The sequence below is a fragment of the Erinaceus europaeus genome, chromosome 21 (genome assembly GCF_950295315.1).
Source record: "Erinaceus europaeus chromosome 21, mEriEur2.1, whole genome shotgun sequence".
In the NCBI taxonomy this organism is placed as follows: Eukaryota; Metazoa; Chordata; class Mammalia; order Eulipotyphla; family Erinaceidae; genus Erinaceus; species Erinaceus europaeus.
Genome location: NC_080182.1, coordinates 27,375,656 through 27,399,424, shown reverse-complemented (window position 1 = coordinate 27,399,424; position 23,769 = coordinate 27,375,656). Strand labels below are relative to the sequence as shown.

The window sequence follows — 23,769 nt, the reverse complement described above, 5'->3', positions numbered from 1 at the left end:
GACATAGTCCAGCCTGACCATGGCTGCATCATGAGAGGCAGGAAGGGTGATGGCCTCCTCTGGAAGTCAGGACAGCTGCTGACAGACCCCTGGCCCCCCATCTTCCAGACACATCAGTTATTTCTCTGGGAGTGGGCCCAGTCCAGGACTCGAGCTGTCTGCCAGGCCCTGCCCCTCAGATGCAGGGTCTGCCACGGGGTGTGTGGGCTCCCGCTTTGGGACAGGTACCAGGGATCTGCTCAGGCAACTCCACAGCAGAACCGCCCAGGAGGAGGGGCTGATGCCGTCCAATCTTTCCCAGCCCTCAGCCTTCTGGCACCGTCTCCCACAGGAGCTGCCTCGGGGTCCCGGCTGTGCCTTCATGAGACACACTGTCACATGTGGGACCCAGCCCCCCACACCCTGGGAATGCAGGGACATGGACATTCCAACACTAAGTCTACACAGCGGTGACTGACCTGAGCCATGGCAACTTTTCTGGGGGACAGTCTGTGTGGACAGTGCAGGGTGACCCGTGAAACCAGATCGAATCAGCTGGCCAGCCTACTGGGAAGTCCCTCACCACCACCACCCCCGTCCCCATCCCCATCTTCGCCCCACTCTCCCAAACACCCACAACCTATCCCTGTGCCCAGCCCCACTACCAAGGGTAGAGCAAGCCCTGCTGGGAGCAAGCATCACCTGGTTTTCTCCTGATGTCCCTGGTAGTCGAGAGGGAGAAGCTGAGGCAGCCCGTGGTGGACTCGTAGATGAGCTGGTAGGGTGTGTTCACAGCCATGGCCGAGAAGCTTGTGAGGGAGTCTGGGGGCATGAACAGTCTCCTTTCAGTAATTTATTTATTATTGGATAGAGACAAATTGAGAAGTGAGGGGAGATAAAAAGAAAGAGACAGACAGACACCTGCAGCCTTGCTTCACCACTCATGAAGCTTTCCCTCTACAGGTGGGGACTGAGGGCTTGAACCTGGGTCCTTGTACACTGTAACATATGCACTCAACCAGGTGTGCCACCACTCAGCCCCCCCTTTATTTTTTAAGAATGAAGATCTAGTGTCTTCCCAGTGTTAGTGGAAACATGTTCCTTCCTGCATAAGTCACTGTAAATCATTTGCTTGTTTTTTCTCCCAGACAGTCATTTCACTGGTCAGGCCTGAGAATTCTCGCCAGGAAACACCAAGTGATCAGCCCACTGCGGTCCATTCAGATTCCTGAGGATCTGGAGAACTCAACCCTGCAAGCAGAGCAGACCTCTGGCCAGGACTGGGTACCAATATTCAGCCACTCTCGGGGCCGCTGGCAGCTGGAACTGGGCAGCTCTGAGTGCAGTCAGCTCAGAAGAGATGAGGAAAGCCAAGGCCAGCTGGAACCAGTGAACATGGAGCAGAATCCTGCCCCAGCAGCTGGCCCTCAACCTCCCCTGGGTAGCCTACCATCCTGCCAGCCCTGACGCCACCTAGCTGCAAATGGCAGCAGTTTCCGGGACTCCTCCTCGACTACTCTTTTTTTTTTTCTAATTTATTTCCTTTTGTGCCCCCATTGTTCCATTGTTGTAGTTATTGTTATCGCTGTTGTTGGATAGGAGAGAGAGAAATGGAGAGAGGAGGGGAAGACAGAGAGGGGGAGAAAAAGAGAGACACCTGCAGACCTGCTTCACCGCCTGTGAAGCGACTCCCCTGCAGGTGGGGAGCTGGGGGCTGAACCGGGATCCCTACGACAGTCCCTGCGCTTTGCGCCACCTGCACTTAACCCGCTGCACTACTGCCCGACTCCCTATTATTCTTAATGACTTGATAATATACCTCCCATCCATGATCCATGCCCTCCCCCACCCCCAGTCACTGCAGTCCTCGCAGAGCCTGAGAGATCTCGGCTGCACCTGCCGACACCTGCCAATGGCACGGCCGAGGCCAGTGACCCCTCCTTGGGCTGTGGTGTCCTAGGACCAACAGAGACATATTAGCGGGCTAGGGGCAGAGCTCAGGAGCAGCCAGGGGGTGGGTCACTGTCCTCTGAGAGTGACACCCTCCCCAAATGCTGTTTTCTCCAGTCACTTAGGGTTGGAGTGTTTGACAGAGACTTGGTCACGGTGGCATTAAGTCACCAGCCTCTGGTGATGGTTTGATATCCAGGCTCTCTGCCCTCCCCACAGGTGGGTGTGTGGGTGTGTGAAGAACCTTGGAAAGTTCCAGGCCTCCAATGTCACCAGCCTCCCTGGCTTCATTAGCATGAACATGGCTCCACGTTTCCTGCTGAGTCACATGACCACATGGCGATGGGCAGGTGTCTCTACTGACATGAACTTCTCGTGAGGTTCCGCTGTCTAAGTAGATATTATTTGTTTCCCTACTGCTGCTGGACACGTCGGCTGCTTCAGTGCTTCCCCAAATAGCTCTGAAGTCAACACTCGACTGGGCTCTGGGAAAAGTCCCCATGTTTTTTTTCCGTTTTCCTGTGCAGCACTGTGCCATGACTGCTCCGACAGCCCAGAGAGCAGGCCTTATTGTCCAGGTGTGGCCAACACTGTGGCCCGCGGCAGCTATGAAGCACATTGGGCCAATCTGATGTTACCATGACATCTTTCTTGTATTTTTAGAATGTGATCAACAGTGGTCTGGAAGTGGCAAAGAACCAGAGCCCCAGACTCACGAGATGAGGTTTTGAATTTGATGCCCTGCACCTACACCCCTGCTGGGGACTCCCAGGGTCACTCACCTTTCCCCTGCTGCCCGGGGTCCTGGCTGCCCCTCCCGGTGGCGCCCACCAGGTGGCGGAAGGCCATCTCCTTGGCACTGACATGCAGCAGCTGGCTGGCCTCCAGGAATCGCCGTGTGATGTCCAGGGGGTTGGCGCCTGCTGGAGGATCCATGGGCGGCTCAGCCGGGGAGGCCGGGCCAAGGGCAGCCTGGGCACCAGGTGGGGATCCCGCGAGGTCTGGCCATGTGGTCACTGGAATGTGGCCCTGACCTTTGAGCTATAGCCTTCCGGTGGGAATATAGGGCCCTCAGAACCTTCTTGGTTCCATGCCACCCCATCCATCTTGCCATCCCCCAGAGAGCTCTCCAGAGTAACCCTTTTGGAAGCTTCCCCTCCACCCCGACACCTGACCACATGTGGACACAGGCATGGTTACTCTTCTCCACGGCCCACCTCCCATTTGGGCTCAGTACCACTGGGGAGAAAGGGAACACAGAGGACAGAGGGGCTGAGGAGCAGGGTCTCTGCCATTCCTGATGCCACCTGGCTGCTGGCCGCCCCCAGAGCCTGTCACACAGCCATCCAGAGCGGGGCAGTGGGATGACCACTGGGCCCAGAGGGACAGAGAGGAGCCTGTCTACACAGCCGTCCAGGGCGGGGTAGCAGGATGGCCACTGGGCCCAGAGGGGCGTGCAGGTCCAGGGCAGCCTCACCGGTGATGGACTCCAGCATGGCCTTCATCTTGAGGCCGAGCAGCTCGGTCAGCAGGTGGACAGAGCGGCACTGGAAGCGCTGTAATGTCTCCTGGTTGGGGGGGACCAGGGGCCCTTGGCTGGAGGTGCCCAGGAAGCCCTGGCTGGCTGAGAACTTGGTGGGTGTGGTGGGCAGCAGCACAGCGGCCAGCGGGGCCGGCGGGGGCGGCTGGGGACCAGAGGGCTGCTTCTTCTGGCTGGGGGTGGCGGGGGCTGGGGTGGACTCCGGGGGAGCAGGCGGCGCCCCGATGCTGATCTCCAGGCCCCGGATGTCAGAGGCCGTGGGCACCGTGGGGTCTGTAACCAGCTCCTCCCAGGTGAACTCAAAGATGTTTCGGATGCCCTTGGGGATGCTGATGCCGGCGCTGCGGCAAAGCACCAGCAGCCGGGACACGCGGGCCAGCAGCCGCGGCGCCGACGCCGAGTACTCCTGGTACAGCTCCCGGTTGCTCTTGACGCGTGTCATGGCGCCCAGCAAGGCCTCCTACTCCTGGCGCCAGCCCTGGGACAAAGGGGGCACACTCAGTGCAGCAGGGCCGGGACGTCACGTCTCTGTCCCCCCAGAGACTCCAAGAGACACTGCTCAGCCGCCTAGGAGAGGCCTTGGGACAGAGCCTGAGAGGGGCCCAGCCGAAGGGGGCAGAAAGCTTATGGGGGGGGGGTCTTATCCCACTCTTCTGGGGAAACTTGCCCAGACCCAGTGATGCAACTGGTTAAATACACATGTCACTGGACCCAGGTTCAAGCCCCCTCTGCCCACCTGCAGGTGGGAAGCTTCCTGAGCAGTGGGGCGGGGCTACAGGTATCTCTCTGTTTCTGTCTCACTCTCTCTTTCTCTGCCTCTCTTCATCAGAATAGAATATAATGGAACAGGGGGTTGGGCAATAGCGCAGCAGGTTAAGCGCACATGTCACAAAGCTCAAGGACTAGCTTAAGGATCCCGGTTCAAGCCTCCGGCTCGACACCTGCAGGGGGGTCGCTTCACAGGCAGTGAAGCAGGTCTGCAGGTGTCTTTCTCTCCCCCTCTCTCTCTTCCCCCCCTCAATTTCTCTCTGTCTTATCCAACAACAACAGCAATGGCAACAATAACGATAACAACAACAAAGGCAACAAAATGGAAAAAATGGCCTCCCGGAGCACTGGATTCCTAGTGCGGGTGTTGAGCCCCAGTGATAACCCTGGAGGCAAAAACAAAAAAAAAAATTGGGAGTTGGGCGCTAGCACAGCGGGTTAAGTGCAAGTGGTACAAAGTGCAAGGACTGGCTTAAGGATCCCAGTTCCAGCCCCCAGCTCCCCACCTGCAGGGGAGCCCCTTCACAGGCGGTGAAGCAGGTCTGCAGGTGTCTATCTTTCTCTCCCCCTCTCTGACTTCCCGTCCTCTCTCCATTTCTCTTTGTCCTATTCAACAATGACAACATCAACAACAACAATAATAATAACCACAAAACAATAAAATAACAAGAGCAACAAAAGGAAAAATAATAATAATAAATATTTTTTTAAAAAAGAGCTACAACAATAAAAAACAAGGGCAACAAAAGGGAATAAATAAATAAATTTTTTTTAAAAGAATATAATGGAACAGAATGTGGCAGAACATTATCATTACGATAGAAAGGACCAATGGTGGTGCGCTTGGTAGAGCACACCTGTTTCCACACACAAGGAATCGGGTTCAAGTCCCTGGTCCACACCTGCAGGGGAGGAAGCTTCACAAGCGGTGAAACAGGGCTGCAAGGTGTATGTCTCTCTTCCTCTGTCTCCCCCTTCCCTCTCAATTTCTCTCAGTCTCTATCCAATAGTAAATAAAAAATATTCTTAAAATCTTAAAAAACAGAAAGGAATATACAACAGTCTGCAAGAAGCAGCCCTGGAGGGAGCACAGCTGCTGAGTAAGACGTGGCCAGGACAGGAGCCAGGAACGCACCTCACAGGGAGAAACTGGAGGAATCGAGAGGTTCTGAGTGCAGTGGGCTGAGCCCCAAAGGGTTGGGGGACAGGTGTGACAAGGGGTGGGGGGGCTCAGAGCCATGTCCATGTGCTGGGTGCGGGGTCGGGGACAGGTGTAGTGGAGAGGCAGAAGGGCTGCAGCCAGAACCAGAGGCCTTGACTGGGCACCTAGTTCACACTCCTGCCTATCACCGGGTGCAGAGTCGCCCATCTCAGCCTCACCTCTGCCGGCCCTCGTGGTTTCCCATCTGGACCAGTGGCCCCATCTCAGCCTGGGGTGCACACCCTGCCCACAGGCCACCCCTGCCAAGACCTGACTCAGAAGCTGGTGACAGCTCACCAGCACTAGGGGAGCCAGTACTGAGGGTGTGTCGGTAGGGGAGTAGGGGTTGCCACACGTCTAGCAGGGGCCTGGGGTGACCAGAGGCAAAGGCAGCACTCCTTGGAAATTCCCATTCCCAAGCCAGGCCCCCACCCGCAGGTGAGCTTCCCCATGTGGGAGCAGGGGACAGGGTAGGGTACAGCAGGAGCTGGGGTGGGAAGGAGCCCGTTCACCTCAGCACCAAACGCTGAACACAGGGACAAGTCCCAGTGTGACCCAGCATGACAGCCAGCAGCAGGCCCTGTATGACAGGCCAGGAAGCAGCCAGGATTTGTCAGTGACTTGATTTCCTCATTTTCCTGGTAGGGGCCTGCACCAAAAACACTGCCCCCCCCACTATATACAGACACAGAGACAGAGATGCACAAAGATATACACAATCACACACAGAGACAGAGATACACACAGTCACACACAGAGACAGACACACAGAAACAGAGACACACAGACATGGACACTGTGAACAAGAAGTTGAAATCCAAACCTCACAGCAGCCGAGGCCTCACTGCCAGGCCGGTTCACAGCCACAGGGGCAGGTCAGAACCCGGTGTGTTGCCCACTCAGTTGTCCCTGCAGTGCCACTGACCTTGGCTATGCAGTTCTCCCTTGCACTGCCTGGCAGACACAGGATGGCGCTGGATGTTGGGCTGGCAGAGACGCACGCCGGGCTCCCTCTGCGTCAACGAAAGCCGGCACCCGTCCCCATTCCAAGTTCCGAGTTCTGTTGCCTCACCTGTGTGTCACAGCTGGGGCCTCAGGCCTGCACCTCGGCTTAAGAGGAGATAGAGCCCGGTGCTCGGATTATGTGGGAGACATGGTGGCACCTGCATGTGGGTGTGACATGCCTGAGGAATCTCAGGAGATTCAGGGGCCAATTCCAACTGTCACTGACACATCCACCTGGAGAAATCACAACTCAAATAGACCACAGCGTCCTACCCACATCTGCTCAGAAAGCCTGGGTGGATGTGGCCACAGCCCACTGCCCAGAGAGAGGGATGGCTCCGTGCCCACATGGGATGTCCGCTCACCCTTAGGGCTGGATCCTGGACGGCACAGCCTGACAGGTGCTTATGTGGGCTGAGGGTTTGGGCTAAAACTCCTGGACTCCAGCTAATCTCACCAGTTTCTTTTTTTTCCCCTTTTGTTGCCCTTGTATTTTTGTTGTGGTTGTAGATATTATTGTTGTTGTTATTGATGTCGTCGTTGTTGGATAGGACAAAGAGAAGTGGAGAGAGGAGGGGAAGAGAAAGACAACCTGTAGACCTGCTTCACCACCTGTGAAGCGACTCCTCTACAGGTGGGGAGCGGGGGGCTTGAACTGGGATCCTCACACTGGTCTTTGCTTTGCTCCACATGCGCTTAACCCGCTGCACTACCGCCGGACTCCCTAATCTCACCAGTTTCAATGGAGCACTGAGGCAGCTTTCACACGAGCCAGTTCTGCACCGTGAACCCCAAGGGCTACCATGTCTTTGGTGCTATGGTCTCCCTCCCTCCCCCCCTCCCTCCATTTCATTCCTTCTAACTGAAAAACTTGCCCCAGAGCAGTGATGAGGTGATAACAAAAAATAGACTTGATTCAGGTGTTAGGTGGCTTTGAGTAAGTGTGGAACAGTGCCAGGTGGTGGTGCACTTGGTGGAATGCATGTTACCATGAGCAAGGACCTAGATTCAAGCCCCTGGTCCCCACTACAGGGGGGAAGCTTCATGAGCAGTGGGGCAGAGCTGTAGGTGTCTGTCTCTACCTCTCAACCTTGTGAGATTTATGCGTCCTCCTGTGCTCAACCCCTCTTTAGAGAGAAACTTACCTGGAGGGACTCATCTCATAGGTTTAAGCGCAGCCTGCTCAACCATCTCTTCACAATATCTCTACATCTTTTCTATCTTTCTATCTAGTAATTGCACAAGATGTACAAAGTTTGTAAAAGACTATCATGGGGCAGAAACCTTTTGGGCATAAACCTAACTGATATAACAAAACAGGAAGGGACAAGTAGGGGAGTAGTAAAAGCCAGTGTGAAGTGAAGGATTGGTGTGTAAAGGAACATTCCCTGCTTGGGGGGGGGGCAAGGGTACATAATGAGGGGGAGGCGGGAGGACATGACCCACCAAACAGAGGGGCTATTTGGCATTGTATAGTCCTCAAGGCAACAGTCTGTAAAGTCTATGAATTACTCAGGATCAGTCTATAAAAAACCAGCAGCATGAAGGGAAATAAGCTGCTTTAAAATTGTGTAAAATGTATATAGGGTATGTCAGAAAGTCCGATACAAGTCTCAGTCCGAAGTAGATGGCTAGGGGAAGAATTGGCAGGGAATGCGACGCTGCATGAGGGAGGTCAGCCGCTGGAATTCTGCTTTTCTGTAGATAGCCAGCTGGATCCGCCAACATGTGACAGGTAGGTCAGAAGCAGGAACGGCAAGCAGGCATTAAGAAAGTTCTGTCCTTGGAGTCTGTGTATCAGGTTCTTCAGATCACGTTAAGTGACATCTAGGGCTAGCTCAGTCGGTAGAGCATGAGACTCTTAATCTCAGGGTCGTGGGTTCGTGCCCCACGTTGGGCGCCAGATGTTGTAGCGGTCAGGTGTCGGGCTGCACCATGGAGAAGAGAGTGGACGTCCGGAGCAAAGGGGTACACAAATCTTTATTATAGGATGGGGGGGTGGCTCAGGCCACGTGGAGTCAGCCAACAATGGCCGTCCCCACTACCTGACCACAGGGCGAGAGAAGGGGGCGAGATCTGAGAGAAGGGGGAGCTGAGAGCCCGGGGGGGGGGGGGTGAGTGGGCTTTTTACTGGGTGACAACCAGGGGTGACGTGTGGGGCCAGGATTGAAGGGGGCACTGCTAGGATTTTGTGGGGCGTGGTAAAACCTGGGGGCAGAGACTGCATCAGAATAATTCCTCAGCAACAATATGGAATAACCTGGAAGTGTTACCCTACTATTTTGTTTTCCCTCCAGATGGGTGAAGTTCTGGCTTCTGGTGAGAACAGGGTTTGAACCTGAAGATCTTCTGCCTCAGAGCCCATGTGCACAGCCACTACACAGGTCAGCACTCTGCAGTAACCCTGCTTTTCCAACTGCATTTTCTACCAAATCAAGACACGTATCTTCTGAACGAAGGTGGAGTGTCCACACAGACGTATCATAGTGGGCTCAGGGGACTAGAGCATGTGGAAATGACTGCATCACTCTTCTCTGCCCCAGGGGCCAGTCACCAGTTCCATAGCCACATGATTCCATGGCTCCGGGATAAAGGGGGGACCACACAGCATTGCCCCACATGCCTGAAGCCTTCTGTGCACGTATCCTGGGGTGCCAGGGGCCGGAGCTGTACTGGAAACTATCAAGTGTTGAGATGCTTAAATACACTGGATTAAATAAATACATTGGAGAATCCCACTTTTCAGCATAGTCTGTAGGGAACTGGCAGAGGCTCATGACCCAGGTTGCTCAGGACACGCGGCAAATAAAGGTCCCCACTGCCCCCTGCTGGACACACACAAAACAGGCCTACAGGAAACTACGTTTTCACACCTCAACTTGAGGCTCCAAGTTGGGGGGTCAGCAGAGACCCTCCTGCCTGAGGCTTCGAGGTCTTAGGTTCAATCCTCAGCACCACTGTCAGCCAGAGCCAAGTAGGACTCTAGGAGAAACACAGACACACTCTGGGTCTCAAATAGAATAAAACCTGAAGCTTATAAAACTCCATGAATGCCTCTAAGACATCAGATGGTGTCTGCACCAAAGTAAAGTAATGGGGGCTTTCAGATCCTGGAGCACAACAGTGGAGGACCTAGGTTGGGGTGAGAAGGTTTTGCAAAAAACTGAGAACTTTTACACATGTACCAACAACTATATCTGTGGTTGACTGTAAACCATTAATCCCAATTAAAAAAATGAAGAGTGGTGGATAGCATAATGGTCATGCAAAGACTCTCATGTCTTAGGCTCCCAGGATAAATCCCCCACACCACCTGAGCTGAGCAGTACTCTGGTAAAAATAATAATTAAAAAATAAGAGGGCATCAGAAACAGGTTCGTAAGGTTATTTTATTTATCTATCTTATTCATTAGAGAGAGATAAATTGAGAGGGGGAGATAGACACCTGCAGCCCTGCTTCACCGCCCGTGGAGCAACCCCCCTGCAGATGGGGAGCCAGGGGCTCAAACTGGGATCCTTACGCCAGTCCTTGCGCTTTGCGCCATGTGCGCTTACCCCGCTGCGCTACCGCCCGACCCCCATGTGCACACTTTGTCAGGTACACTACCACCCAGCCCCAGTGTTCGTAAGGTGACCTTTTTCTTTTTCCTTTTTTGCCTCCAAGGTTATTGCTAGGTTCTGGTGCTGGCACTATGAATCCACTGCTCCCGGAGGCTTTTTTTTCCCCACCCTTTCTAGTCAGGACAGAGAAACTGAGAGGGGAGGGGAAGATAGAAGGAGAGAAAGAGACACCTGCAGCTCTGCTTCACCACTCATTAAGTTGGCCCCCTGTAGGTGGGGAGCTGGCGCTTGAACCCGCGTCCTTAATACTGCATGCTTAGCCAGGTGTGCTACCAGCTGGCCCGGGTTCCCGAGGTTTTCACCCACCCAGGAAAAGCTACTGGCTGCAGCTGGCACTGACCACACATGGAGCTCCAGGGCCTCCCTGTGTCTGTCTACTCGTCTGTATGTCTGCAGTATCAATCAGGGATCTTGCACCCTTGCTCTTGCTGATGACTCTGTGAATTCTGAGTCCCTTGCAGCTCCACGAGAATTCTAGGATCAGTCTGTCAATTTCTGCAGTATAGGCAGCCAAGTCCACAGCTCCCATGCTCCAGGGGTTTACTGGTTCTGTCAGCAGAATGATGGCAGCATTGAGGAGACTGCTAGTGGCTGAGTTCACAAAACCTGGGACTGTCTGTGCTGCTTTGCAGTGGGGCAAAAAAGAGGCGGAGACGCACAAGACTAAGCCACTGCGGCTAACAGCACAACCTGACAGCCTGGCACTCCACCATGAGGACAGCACCCCTCGCCCTGCAGTGGGGACAGAGGACAGCCCCCATCAGGTGTATGGGGGGGGGGGGGTCTGAGTCCTCAGCAGAAGCCAGGGAATAGGCCCCCCTGGCAGGTGCAGGGCACACTGTATGGAGCCTCCCTACCCCCGGCAGGTGCAGGGCACACTCTATGGAGTCCTCAGCAACACTGGCTGGGCAGGTGCTGGGAGCACTGTAGGCAAGCAGTCAGGGGGACAGAGGTGGCAGAGGCAACCCCAGCCCCGAGTCACCCCGTTAAGTGATAGGGAAGAACACTTCCTGTCTCCCTGGTCTGGTCCTGACAGGCTTCTGCAGTGACTGTGGCTGAGGATGAGGGGCCCGCATGCCACAGGAACCAACCCTGCAGCTAGGTCTGGGGTGCGGGGAGGAGGCAGACAGGTGGGACCCTGGCTCAACACCCCCTGCACAGGGAGACAGACACACCTGCAGGAGGGTGGTGCTGAGTGATCGAGCTCAGCTTCTGCCCATCCAGAGCACGGCATCCTCCGTGCCCCTGATCACAGGTCCAGCCATGGCTCAGGGGTCCTCCCTCACCCTTCTCCCCGGCTCAGAGCCACTGTTCATGGTCTACCATCTCCTGGGAGCCCCAGATCTCTATCCTCCAGAGACCTCTCATTTACACTGTCTGACGGCAGTCCCATGGCAGAGGGGAGGCCTCAGCTCTCCAAATTCACGTCACTTGTTTATAATAAGATATCATGTCATCCAGAGTTTCGAAAGTGACTGTGGGGGCTTGTGGCGGGGTGCTGGGGGCAGCAGTGGATGCTGGGTATGAACAGCTGGAGGTAAGGCCTGAGCCAGGGCCAGGGGCAGGAGCAGGAGCAGGGTGCTGCTGTGGACCCAGCTGTGCAGGCCCAGGTCTGCTCCACGTTTGGCTGCTGCTGGAGCCGGCTCTCTGCTGACCCACATAGTAATCCGACGGTGGGGCAAACTCAGGGTCTCGCTCAGCCCGCAGACTGGACTGCCTCTTTGACCAGTATCCAAAGGTAAATTCTAGCAAAAATAAGAAAGACTGTTATAGCCAGTGACTCAGACAGGAAAATTTCACTGCTTCTCAACAACTTCACAAATGTTACAAAAATTATCTCAACTGGGCTGGGTGGTGGCACACGTGTGGGTGCCAGGGCACCTGTAAGAACCAGGGCACTGGCTTTGAGGGGCCCACCCTGAGGCCCAGGGAAACCTGCTGTGAGGGACCCGCCCTGGGAGTCTGACCCACAACCCTCCTTACCCTTCCCTCTGTCCCACTCGCGGACGTGTGGCACCCCGGGCCTGGTGTCCCTCCTCTCCTGCACGAGCACCTCGACTCTGCTCTGCGTGGGGCGTGGAGCTGGCTTGGCCTCAGGTTCCGGTGGCAAAGGCCCAATGGCGTCTCCAGCTGTTTGTGAGGAAGACTCGTGTTAAAGCTCAGGAATACCCGCTCACCTTAAGGTCAGAGTCTGTGACCATGGCCATGCAGCAGCTGAGCACTCCAAGGTCAGTGGGCATCGGGGCTAGGTACCCTGCCTGCCACCACTCAGTCAGTTCTTGTAACCACAATGGAGCCAAAGTTTGCGTTCATACCTTCCAGAGGAGGGATGTTCAGTTCAGGGGGGTATTGAGTCTCACTGAGCACCTGTGCTGCTTAGCTATGGCTGCAGCAGGAATATCTCTACACTGTGGCCCTGAGGTCAGGGTCTCGGACAGGCCAAGAGAGTCAGGCTGGACAGACAGGCATGTCTCGTGCAACAGGGCCCCTGTGAAAAGCCAGTCTGCTGGCCCTTCCAGCCCAGCAAGCTAGGCGCGCGGAAGCAGAGTATGAGGGGCAGACAGGCAGAGGCCCTGAGTAACAGGAAGGCAGCGTGGACATGCCACTGAGCAGACAGCTCTGCACTCACAGCCGCCACTCTGAGCTCCCTGAAGCTTGTCAGGATTAGGCTACGGCTTTAGCCTGATGGTGGTGGTGGGTGTCTCCTCGTCCCTCCCTCTCAGCCAGAGCCAGCACTTACTTATTCTGGAGAGAGGATGCCCCTTTTAGCTGTGCACCTTCTTCTGCAAAGGGCGCCCGCGCACCCTCTGACAGGCAGGATGCAAATCACGGGCTGTGACTGAGCCCACCCGCCGATAAAGGCAGCTGCCCCCTCCCCCTGCTTGATCCTAACAGATGCCGGGGTGCAAACTGGCCTAGGCAGAGGGTAACATTCGGGGAGAGCTCAGGCTTGAAGACAGGAAGGAGCCAGGACTCCTCACCTGTCAGAGCTGCCACCTGGCCCCATAGAAGTACTTGAGAGAGGGAGCCGGGCGGTAGTGCTGTGGATTAAGCACACACGGTGCAAAGCGCAAGGACCAGCATGAGGATACCGGTTCGAGCCCCCAGCTCCCCATATGCAGGGGAGTCGCTTCACAGGCGGTGAAGCAGGTCTGCAGGTGTCTGTCTTTCTCTCCCCCTCTCTGTCTTCCCCTCCTCTCTCCATTTCTCTCTGTCCTATCCAACAACGATGACAATAAAAATAATAACTACAATAAAAAAACAAGGACAACAAAAAGGAAAAATAAATATTAAAAAACAGTTTAAAAAAAAAAAGAAGTACTTGAGAGAGAGAGAGAGATAGACAGACAGACACACCTTCCTCTCTATTTGTGCAGCTTGTGAAGGCGTCTCTGCCATATCAGTCCAGCCCCGACTGGCTTAACTCACAGGACATGCTAATTTGACCATGTTACTAAATAGTGTTTTGCAAAGAACAATAACACTTTTACCATCAGCTTTTAGGGCAGGCTTGTAATAAGCTGTTTATATTTGTATTTCTAAATTCTGTTCCTATCACCCAACTCTGTCAGTGTATTTCTAAAGTGTATACGCACACATATGTACTCACAGACTCACAAGAACCCCAAACAGCAAAAAATCAGACAGCACCTACAGTGTGCATGTGTACAGCTGAACCTCTTTTCAGCTCATTTTCATAAGAGAGGGAGGGAGAGAGAGCCCAGAAGACCACCTGCTCTGGCCTGCAGTGGCCAAGAGATGCAACGTGTGGCATGTAGACAGGAGCGCCCCCACAGCTTAACAATGAGTGAGCCCCGGTCCCTAAGCCGTGGTCTGAGGAGGCCATGCGGCCATGGAGGGTCCACCCACTCTGGACACGGTCATAGCCAGGGCAGTCTCAAAGTTGCTGGCCTGGAGATAGATGACCAGGGCTGCTGAGTACAAGACTCCCCTGGGTCTGGCAGGCCCCCTAAGACAAGCCACTGGCGTACCTGTATTTGCTTCCTCGGCCCCCACTTCGCTGGCCTGTTTCATCTTTTTCTGCCGGAGTTTGGCAAGTCTGGCTTCTAACACAGCTTTCCGCTTCTCCTTGATGTTTTCTCGCTTTGTTCTCTGATCTGTTGTCTGAACAGATCAGCAAATCAGAAAATGATTTCCTTAAGCCAAATTCACATTTGCTTAATAAGGTAAAAGAGATTTTATTTACGCTGAAAGTTAAGTGAGTTGATTTACACTCTAAGAAGCTGCCTGAGGTCTTCAGAACAAAGACCTGAGGGGCTCCCACGGGCATCATCTGGTGTGTGCCCACGTTAGGGGGAGCCCAGAGAGCATCCTAAGAGGCTCAGCACCCAGAAAACAGCCCATTCTGTCAACTCCTCAGTCCCCTGAGTATTTTCTCACTGAGGTGATTCCAAAAGGATGTTTCATGTAGAAGCCAAAACCTCAGACCCCAAGGCTCCTCTGAGCAGTTCTGACAGAACAAACACCAACACCTGGCAGGCACCACCCTGAAGCCTGAGACACAACACTCTGAATGTCCTTAACTTCACTCACTCACCAGCAGGATGTGGCCCACAAAAAGCCAACAGCTTGAGTCTTTTTCCTTTTTTTAATTGCCTCCAGGGTTATTGCCAGGCTCAGTGCCTGCAGGACAAATCCACCACTCCTGGTGGTCATTGCTCTTTACTTTTACTTGACAGGAGAGAAAAACTGAGAGGAGAGGGGGAAGGGAGAGAGGAGAGAGAGAGAGAGAGACAGACTCCAGCAGCCCTGCTCGTGAAGCTTCCTCTCTCGAGGGTGGGAAGTATGGGCTCGAACCCAGGTCCTTGCTGATGGCAATGTGCGCTCAGCCAGGTGTGCCGCCACCCACCCCCTAGGTCCCCCTTCACATCGACTCTAATGAAAGCCGCACCTGCTCACGCAGCATCTCGAGAGTTTTCATTTGCTTGCTTCTCAGCTCCGTATCTTGGGCAAAAGCAAAGTATCCAACCCCGAGCTGCCGGGCCTCTGAAACAGTCAGATTAGACAACGGTTAGACTTGGCCTGACTTCCTGGTCAGCCAACACTGGAATCTGACAGAGGCTTTAGAGTGAGAAGTTGTCAGAGTTTTCTAAGTGTAAGGGTAACACAGGCCCCATCCACGGGCTGCCCTGCTTCTCAAGGGAGCAGACTCCAGAGCTCTAAGCAGCTGCCGGGTGGTCATACCATTTTCACGGATGTCCTCATAGTGGACGGGCCCCACGGGCCTTTGCAGGGCCTCCCTCTCCTCCTCTTCCCACTGCTGCCGCTGAAGCTCCTTCCTCATGTCTTCGGACAGTAAGGTCTTCTCATTAGCAGGACTGATGAAACTAGCAGGACAGAGTAAAAGCTTAGATCAGAGTGAGTCACAAAACGAGTTGGGTCGGTCTGCTCACCACGGAAGGCGCTCTAGCTCCCTGAGGAGAGGGCTCCTCACAGACTTTTGATTCTGACCCGCAATCCCAGCAGGGACATCACTCTGGTACATGTGCTGCCAGGGACTGAACTCAGGACCCCACACTTGAGAGCCCAATGCTTTATCCACTGCGCGCCACCTCCCGGACCACCTGGGTGGGTTCTTATGTGGCATTGTGACATCTTCCCCAGAGCAGGGAGGTATGCATGCACAAACCCCACCACCACCACCACCACACATACTCCCTCCCCTGTGAGAGCAGTAAAGTTGATCACAGAACCCCTGGGATGTCTCTCTATCTCTGTCCCACACTCAGACCCGCTGCAGCCACACTCACAGTCGGCCCTGCAGACGTTTGTCCATCTCCAGGAGCTGTGGCAAATCCTTCTTCATGCAGCGCCGGGATCTCCCCAGGGAGTCCACGTAGTCCACCCTGAAACAACAGCAATGGCCACGACTCTGCATGGAGCCAGTGCGCAGACAAGGATCTACATACTTCTCACCCGCACAACCCCCAAGCTGAGACTCCACCGCCACAGCCCAGAACACGTTGCTTTAAGCTAGAAACACTCACCCAATAGCTCACTGTGCGTTTTAGTCAACCGTAAGCTTCAGAAACTACAAAAGAACTGACCGTGTACATCTGATTTAGAGATCAGCACCCCGTACAACCTGGTTGTACCGTCTCAAGAACTAAACTTTGACCTGGTCGGGACACTCGTGAACTGTTCTGTACCCAGTGGTGACTGTGCCCTACACCAGACTCTCAACGTGCCCACTCCTGCAGTTCCCCCAGACCCAGCACTTCCCCCTTATTATTCTGAGTGGTCTAACTCTTCCCAGAGTAGGAATTCTCCGTACATTCATAGTGTTTGGGGAATTCTCTTTAGAGGAAGATGCCAACCTCAGAGCAATTTGCCGTCTGCTCTCCTTGTCCCTCTGTCCTCCTATCTGCCAGACAGACAGATGGACAGACAGCAGGGCAGCCGGGAAGGCCTCCCCACGAGAAGAATGTGGACATCTTCCTGGGAAGCACCCCACTCACATCGTGATATGACAAATCTTTGTTATGAGCTGGGGGTCCGCTACACACACACACACACACAAACTCACAATGGAATACTACTCAGCTATTAAAAATGGTGATTTCTCTTTCTTCACCTCATCTTAGATAGAGCTTGAAGGAATCATGTTAAATGAGGTTAAGTCAGAAACAAAAGGATGAATATGGGATGATCTCACTCACAGGCAGAAGTTGAAATATGCATGTACAAACTATTGTACTTACTGTTGAATGTAAAACATTAATTCCCCAATTAAAAAAAAAAAATCAGTCAAAAAAAAAAAAAAAGAAGTTGAAATATAAGACCTGAAGGGAAAACACTAAGCAGAACTTGAACTGGAGTTGTTGTATTGCACCAAAGTAAAGGACTCTAGGGTAGGGGTAAGGGTTCAGGACCTGAAACATGACGGCAGAGGACCTAGTGGGGGTTGTACTGTTATGTGGAAATGTTATGCATGTACAAACTATTGTATTTTACTGTCGACTGTAAACCATTAATCCCCCATTAAAGAAATTAAAATTAAAAAAAAGAAAAAATGCAGGGCTGATGATGTTAATACAATAAATTGAAATGTTACCAACCATTCTTCACTGGGGTCCAAGGGAGGAGGGATGTCTTTCTCAGACAGGGTTTCCTCTTCGTCTGCCCTGTCTCCTGCCCTGCTAGCATCTCTGCCAGCGTCTCTGCTGGTGTCCCTGCCGGCACCAAGCACTCCTGCTTCCCTGTGTCTGTCTATGACTTTCTGAGTGAAGTCCACGAGGTACAGGTCTTCCACTTCTTCATCTAGGACAGAGAGGTGTGGATGGTCACCTGCCTCTGTGGGGCTACAGGGTCTAGAATGAAGCCATGACCCCCTCCACAAACACACACACACACACACACACACACACACACACACGACAGTCCCCCAACAACGTATGCAAACAACACTCAGGTCACGCTATGCAGTGGGGGCTGGAGATGCAGCCCTGGGTCCTCTGAAGACAAAGGTGAGCCCCACAGAGCCAGCACTGCATTCCTATTTTGGGATGTTGAGTCACCCCCACTGTACAGTGGAGAGGAGCCTCCATACAGCTACCTCTCGGGAAGGTGGAAGCCCTGCCTGGCCAGAAGCAGAAGGCGGCCTCTCACAGCCCCTGCTCCCCCAATCCCAGGGCTCTGCACCGTGTGGGAAGGGAAGCCCAGCCAGGGTCACCCTCCAACGTCATGTTAAACAAAAGTAATTGGTTTGGCTTAAGTCTCCTCACTAACTTGTAGCAGTGAAATAACATAAGAGATATGGCTTACAAATCAGCAGTGACATCGAGATAGCTGCTACTTACCTATAAAATCTCCCTGAGTCATCTTCTCGTATAATTGGGCTTTCTCTTCCAACTTCTCCCTAGAGAAAGCAGTAGAAACAGCCATCACTGGCACTGCCCGACAGCTGTCCCAGGGCCCCGCTGACAGAGTAGCCATGACTGGAGCTGACCACCAATGCTAAGCAGGCCCTCCGACCCAGGCCCTCCAACCCGAGTCCTCTGGCCTGAGCCCTTTGACACAAGCCCTCTGACCCAGGCCTGTTCACATCACCAGCTAGACGTCAATTTCCCTGCTCTCATCTGTGCCTCAGTGCTTCTAGTATAGTGCTATCCACACCTTCATAGTCGATGAGCCCAATTAATTTAAACATTTATTAATTTGCCTGAGGTCAGACAAAGAAGGAAGAGAGGGAGGGAGGGGGTCAAAATCATTTTTCTATGTGCAGCTCTCCAAGATACCCACAGATTCAATGCAAACTCTTAGCACCACTGTTTTCAGACAAGGATTGCCTGGCAGCCACTGAGGAACTTAGAGACTAACTTCTAAGTTAGTTTACACATGATAGTGTCTCCTTTACAGACATGTGAATCATTTATCTGTGACATCTAGCTAATAAACAAACACTGGCTCCAGGGAGTTTACAGTCTAGAAAGGACAGTAAGTCAATGAAAAAGAGACCCTCAGGTAGTGGAATCAGGAGAAAAAGAAAAGCAGCTGTTGCCCAGGGAGGCATGGGTGGAGAGCCTCCACATGGGCCTGCTGAACCACAGCATCTAAGAGGTTAACCTGTCTCTGCCCTGGAGGGCTCTAACTTCTGAGCTTTGCCATCATAGGATCTCACTGTCCTGATGAAGACAAAGCCGCAGAGACAGAAACAGCAGACAAAAGTATCAGGGAGGTCTGCTCAGCCAGGAATCACCACGAAGGGATGGGGTACAGCCAGGAAGACAAGGGCAGAGGACATGGGGATGGGAGGGACTAGGGGGCAGGGGGGTGATGACTGAAGAAGGAATGGGTGCAAAATACACAGAGGCCAGAACTCCCACCTTCTGTACCCCAGAAAGAATTCTGGTCCATACTCCCAGAGGGGGAGAAATGTTAGGGGAAGATGACCAGAGGAATCTGAACTCCAATTCCATCAAGACTCAGAGAGAGAAGAGAAAAAAAGGAGTAACAGGTGTAGGTATGGTTTAGAAAGGAAAAGCAGGACCATAGGGAAATAGGGCAAAAATAAGACAGATAGGTTGTGATAAAAGTAATAGCCAGCACATGTCTATGGCCTTGGGAGAACCACTGCAGTTTGCAATGGAGGAAGTGGGGACGCAGAACTCTAGTGGTGGGAATGGTGCGGAATTATAGCCCTGTATCTTAGAATTTTGTAAGTCAGTATTAAAATACAAATTAAAAAAGAAGGGGGAGGAGGAGAATGCTGAAATGTTTAGAGGCACCACATGATGGTGTTTGACAAAAACCCTCAGTCTACCTACCCAGAACACGGGGAGGTGAGGAAAAAGGATGGAGGGAGGGGGCAGGGGGCCAGGGAGTGAAAGAGCAAATGTAATGTGGTGACATATGACTGGTGCACTTAGATAAACATTATACTCTTCTTTCTATTTTGTTGGTTTCAAGTTTCTCAAAGTAAAAAGTTGGGAGAAGCCTTTCATTTCTAAATATTTTTTATTTATTCCCCTTTATTGCTCTTGTTGTCTTTTTTATTGTTGTTGTAGTTATTATTGTTGCTGTTATTGATGTCGTCATTGTTGGACAGGACAGAGAGAAATGGAGAGAGGAGGGGAAGACAGAGAGGGGGAGAGAAAGATAGACACCTGCTGACCTGCTTCACCGCCTGTGAAGTGACTCCCATGCAGGTGGGGAGCCGGCGGCTCCTTTCTAAATGCTAGTGGTGTGTCACCTGTGGTCAGAGCAGCAAACCTCAGGGGCTACCTGTCACATACTTGTTAACAATTTTAGGGACTAACAAAGGCTCGAAGTGGGAATTGTGTTTCATCTTCTAAACTGAGGCTAAGTTTTTACTTCTAAGACAATGAATTTGCAAAGTATATACAGTTTCATATGTAAACATACTTTTACATAGGGTATTTGGTTAGAAATATGCCAAAAAGTGCAACTGTGAGCCCAGAACTAGAAGGTACAGGCTCAGTCTGCTTGGGCAGCCTCTCAGTTAGGCGCAGCTCTGGGACACAGACTCACCTTGCTCTGTCTAGAGTCTTCTGCTCCTCAGCCTTCTGCTCCGCGTCTTTCTCTGCCCGACTGGAAACACCTGCATTCTGCTTGCTCCAGATGCTGGATTTCTAGAGAATTAAAAAAGATGAGGCCAGGCAGTGGGTGGCGCATGAGCTTAAGTGCAAGCGCTACAGTGCACAAGGCCCCAGGTTCAAGCCGCTGGTCCCCACCTGCAGGGGGAAAGCTTCACGAGTGGTGAAGCAGGGCTGCAGGTGTCTGTCTCTCTCCCTATCTCCCCCTTCTCTCTCAAATGCTGTCTCTATCCAATAATAAACAAAAATATATTAAAAAAAAAATTGAAAAAGATGAAACAAACCACCGAATAATCACAAGACTTTTCTACTTATACACTGAAAGAAAAAAAGGAAAAGAATTTGAACTTGTGAGTCAGCTGAGATGACTAGATCTCCTGCAACTAAGTCCTATTAATAGACCATGTATGGCAAAACTACAACTGGGGGAAAACTGCTACAGCAGAATTTACTTTTCTCACTGCAGTCACTGCTCTTTCTCTTACCTCCCGAAAGATCACGACTTAGACCAGAACCTAACTAAATGTGTGTACTGCACACAAACGACAGTGTAAATAGCAAGTTCAAGCAGCCATCAAGTTGGAAGGCATCCTCAACTCTTTTGAATTCTGCTATTTTCACCTTTTATTTTATTTTATTTTTTGCTTCCAGGGTTACTGCTGGAGCTCGGTGCCTGCACTACAAATCCACTGCTCCTGATGGCCATTTCTTCCATTTTACTGGACAGGACAGTGAGAATTGAGAGAGACGGGGAGACAGAGAGAAATCTGCAGACCTGCTCCACCACTTGTGAAGATCCATCCTCACTGAAGGTGGGGAGTAGGTTGAACCTGGATGCTTGCATGGGCCCTTGCGCTTAGTACTATGTGCACTTCACTGGCTAAGCCACCTGGCCCCTTTCGGCTCTACTTCTTTATTATCAAATCATTTACTTCTGGATTTGTAACACTTTAGTAACTGAGTAATTGTCCATGAGAATGCTAACAAGCCAGTTACTCGCAATACATGTTATGCCAAAGAAAGTGGCAGAGACTGAGATCACTGTAATCTGCTTTTGGTAATCTGAGTTCTGTTGTTAATACTTGAAATACTGTGCAAAGATGCTTTCCCCTGACACAGAAGTAGTGGGCACTGTGTCCCTCTCCTAAAGCCCATGTCTTTGGTCAGCCTCCATGTCTTTGGTCAACACCAGGGACTGGAGTGTTGATCACCTACCTTGTGTGTTGCTTTTGGTTTTGCAAAAGCCCCAGAATCTTTTAGAAGCTTTTCTTGCTTGAATTCCTCTTGCTTTCGGAAGAGTTCGGCCTTGAGATCTACTAACTAAAATAAAACCAAAGCAAACAAAAGCCATTTAATTCTAGTGAGTGAGGGTGTCTGTAAGTTACTACAGTTTCAGAGTGAGACTTCAGGTCCGGATAACTAAAGGCAAAGCTCCCTGTTTCCTTGTGGAACCCAGTCAGCATGGAGCAGGCACCTCCACCGGCTCTGCTGCAAAGGGTCCTCAACTGTCCCCTCATGGTGTACCTGGGTGGGGGGCAGAAGGCAGCTGGCCGCTCGCTTGGCACGACCAGTAAACCCTGATGCTACTTTTTACAGAGAAGGTGATGCCACCAAGCTGGAGCCCAGCGACTGCCCTCTCTCTGAGGGTACATTTCATGTCCTGGAAGCCAGAGGTCACAGCCCACCTGCACCTAGACCTGCAGCGCCCAGGCAGGGACCCCAGGGTGCCTCCTTCCTACCGGGGCTCTGGGCGCTGTCCACTCCGAGCTGCCACACTCACGGCTCCAGAGGACCCTGTGTCCTGGGTCACCTTGTCCCCAGCCCTGTAACCACTGAGCCACCATCACCCCAGCCCCCTACACAGGGCCCCCCTCCCGCCTCTCTCCTTCCCTGCCTCTCCCCTGCCCCCGCCACCCACGAGGCCGTGGGGTCACTTTGGGGGCAGTGGGGTCAACCCGAGGCTGTGGGGTCAGCCCGGGACCGTGGAATCAACCCGGAGGTCATGGGGTCAGTCCGGGGCCATGGGGTCAACCAGAATCGTGGGGTCAGCTCGGGGGTCGTGGGATCACCCAGGAATCATGGGGTCAGCCCGGCGCGCGTTAGGAAGGGCCGGTCCAGCCGTCCTGAGAAGGGCGGCGCCGTAGTTCCCGGACCCAAGGGCCCCGCCTGCAGCACTCACCGAAGATGCTGTCACGTCCAGAGGCTTTTTCCTCCGGTCCATGGCCTCGAAACAGCTACTGTAGCGGAAGCCAGCCTCCGGGACTTCCCGCAGACCTCCAACAACAACTTCCGGCGCATCCGGAAGTGCTTTTACGGAGACCCCGGAGGCATCTTTTACCGGATCACCCGGAAGTGACGTTTAACAGCGACGCAAAATTCGAGATGTTTCCTCCATCTTGAAAAGGGAAAGTTGCGGGCGGCGTCGCTTCTGCCTCCATCTTGAGTAGGTCAGGTGCAAAAAAAAAAAAATTCTCACTGCGAGAACCATCTGGAAGCGGGCGGGAAGAAAGCGTGTGGGGAAGGTGTTATGGCGCCATCTTGAGAAGGTCGGAAGTGACTTAAAGCTGTGGGCGCCATTTTGCGTGGGGCAGATAGCGCCATGTTGGGGAGGGCGCTGGAGGCCAAACGACCTAGTCCCAGAACAATCAGAGCAGGTCGCTTATCCTGGACATGGCTGGGTAGATCCTGTGAGCACCTCTGGGTGCCGGACACTTTCTGGAGTGCCTCATATTTTATTTATTTCTCATAAGAATCATGAGTTGGGCAGGGGTAGATAGCATAGCATAATGGTTATGCAAAACAGATTGTCATGCCTGAGGCTTCAAAGTTCCAGGTTTAATCCTCTGCACCACCATAAGCCAGAGCTGATCAGTGTTCTGGTAAAAAAAAAAAAAAAAAAAAAAAAAGATGAGCTAGGAGATCAGGCAGTAGCACAGCGGGTTAAGCGCACATGGCAACCATTTGAGACACCACCTCCAGTCTGTTTCACCAACAAAAAGACTGAAGGGAGGAGAGGACTCCCTTAAGACTCCCCAAATACAACTGTCAGTCTCCATTGCTTCTGCCCTCAGAATCAGGAGCAGCAGCAAGGAGGCCCTGTGCTGACACCAGGGGACAGAGAACTAACCAGGAAACTCAGGAGAAGCTCTATACCTCAGTGGCCTAGTGGTGGGGCTGTGAAAATCTCTTTGCATAACCACTGGATTATCTCTGCCACACCCTGCTTTATCTCTTCAGGAATCAGTGATTAAGCTAAGAAGCCTACATACAGTTTAAAAGCCCTCAGGCTCCCATATCCTACAGGGAAGAGAAACACAAGAGGCTTTTAAGCCACTGTGCTCCAACTCAGGGATTAAAATACTATTGAAACAACTGTTAACTTCCATAACTGTGAACCCTTTAATTACTTACTTAGACACAATCAATCCAGGCAAGAGTGATCAGTAATTTGAAAAGTACTGAGAGATGGACCTCATAACATACTATATAAAATGGTTAAACCACAAGAAGAAATATTGGAGAAATGAACCAGGACAAGAGTCTGGCTAAAAGTCCCCAAAGGGTGAAGCACAAAATAATGAGGTCAACATCCAAACACTAGTTAAGGAAATAATCACAGGGGTGAGTAA

General features: G+C 52.4%; 2 protein-coding genes across 4 annotated transcripts in view; both read right to left on the bottom strand.

Moving 5' to 3' along the window:
* Positions 1–6,837, bottom strand: part of C21H3orf20 (chromosome 21 C3orf20 homolog) — a 30,042-nt gene extending 23,205 nt beyond the window's left edge. The window contains exons 1-4 of one of the 3 annotated variants that reach the window (XM_060180638.1): positions 6,364–6,837; positions 3,407–3,947; positions 2,712–2,849; positions 682–801 (exon numbers count right to left, since the gene is read on the bottom strand). In XM_060180638.1, the coding sequence (XP_060036621.1) occupies positions 682–801; positions 2,712–2,849; positions 3,407–3,911 (763 nt within the window). In that variant the 5' untranslated portion in view covers positions 3,912–3,947; positions 6,364–6,837. The other 2 variants (XM_060180636.1, XM_060180637.1) reach the window with 2 other exon arrangements.
* Positions 6,838–11,485: 4,648 nt separating this feature from the next.
* CCDC174 (coiled-coil domain containing 174) lies at positions 11,486–22,462 on the bottom strand. The gene is made up of 11 exons (XM_007517076.3): positions 22,320–22,462; positions 21,356–21,460; positions 20,076–20,176; positions 17,885–17,943; positions 17,144–17,345; positions 15,836–15,931; positions 15,270–15,412; positions 14,977–15,071; positions 14,057–14,189; positions 12,048–12,194; positions 11,486–11,809 (listed from the first exon to the last, which is right to left on the bottom strand). Exons 1-11 carry the CDS (start codon positions 22,359–22,361, stop codon positions 11,487–11,489), a joined length of 1,446 nt encoding a protein of 481 aa, XP_007517138.1. The 5' UTR covers positions 22,362–22,462; the 3' UTR covers position 11,486.
* Positions 22,463–23,769: the final 1,307 nt, after the last annotated feature.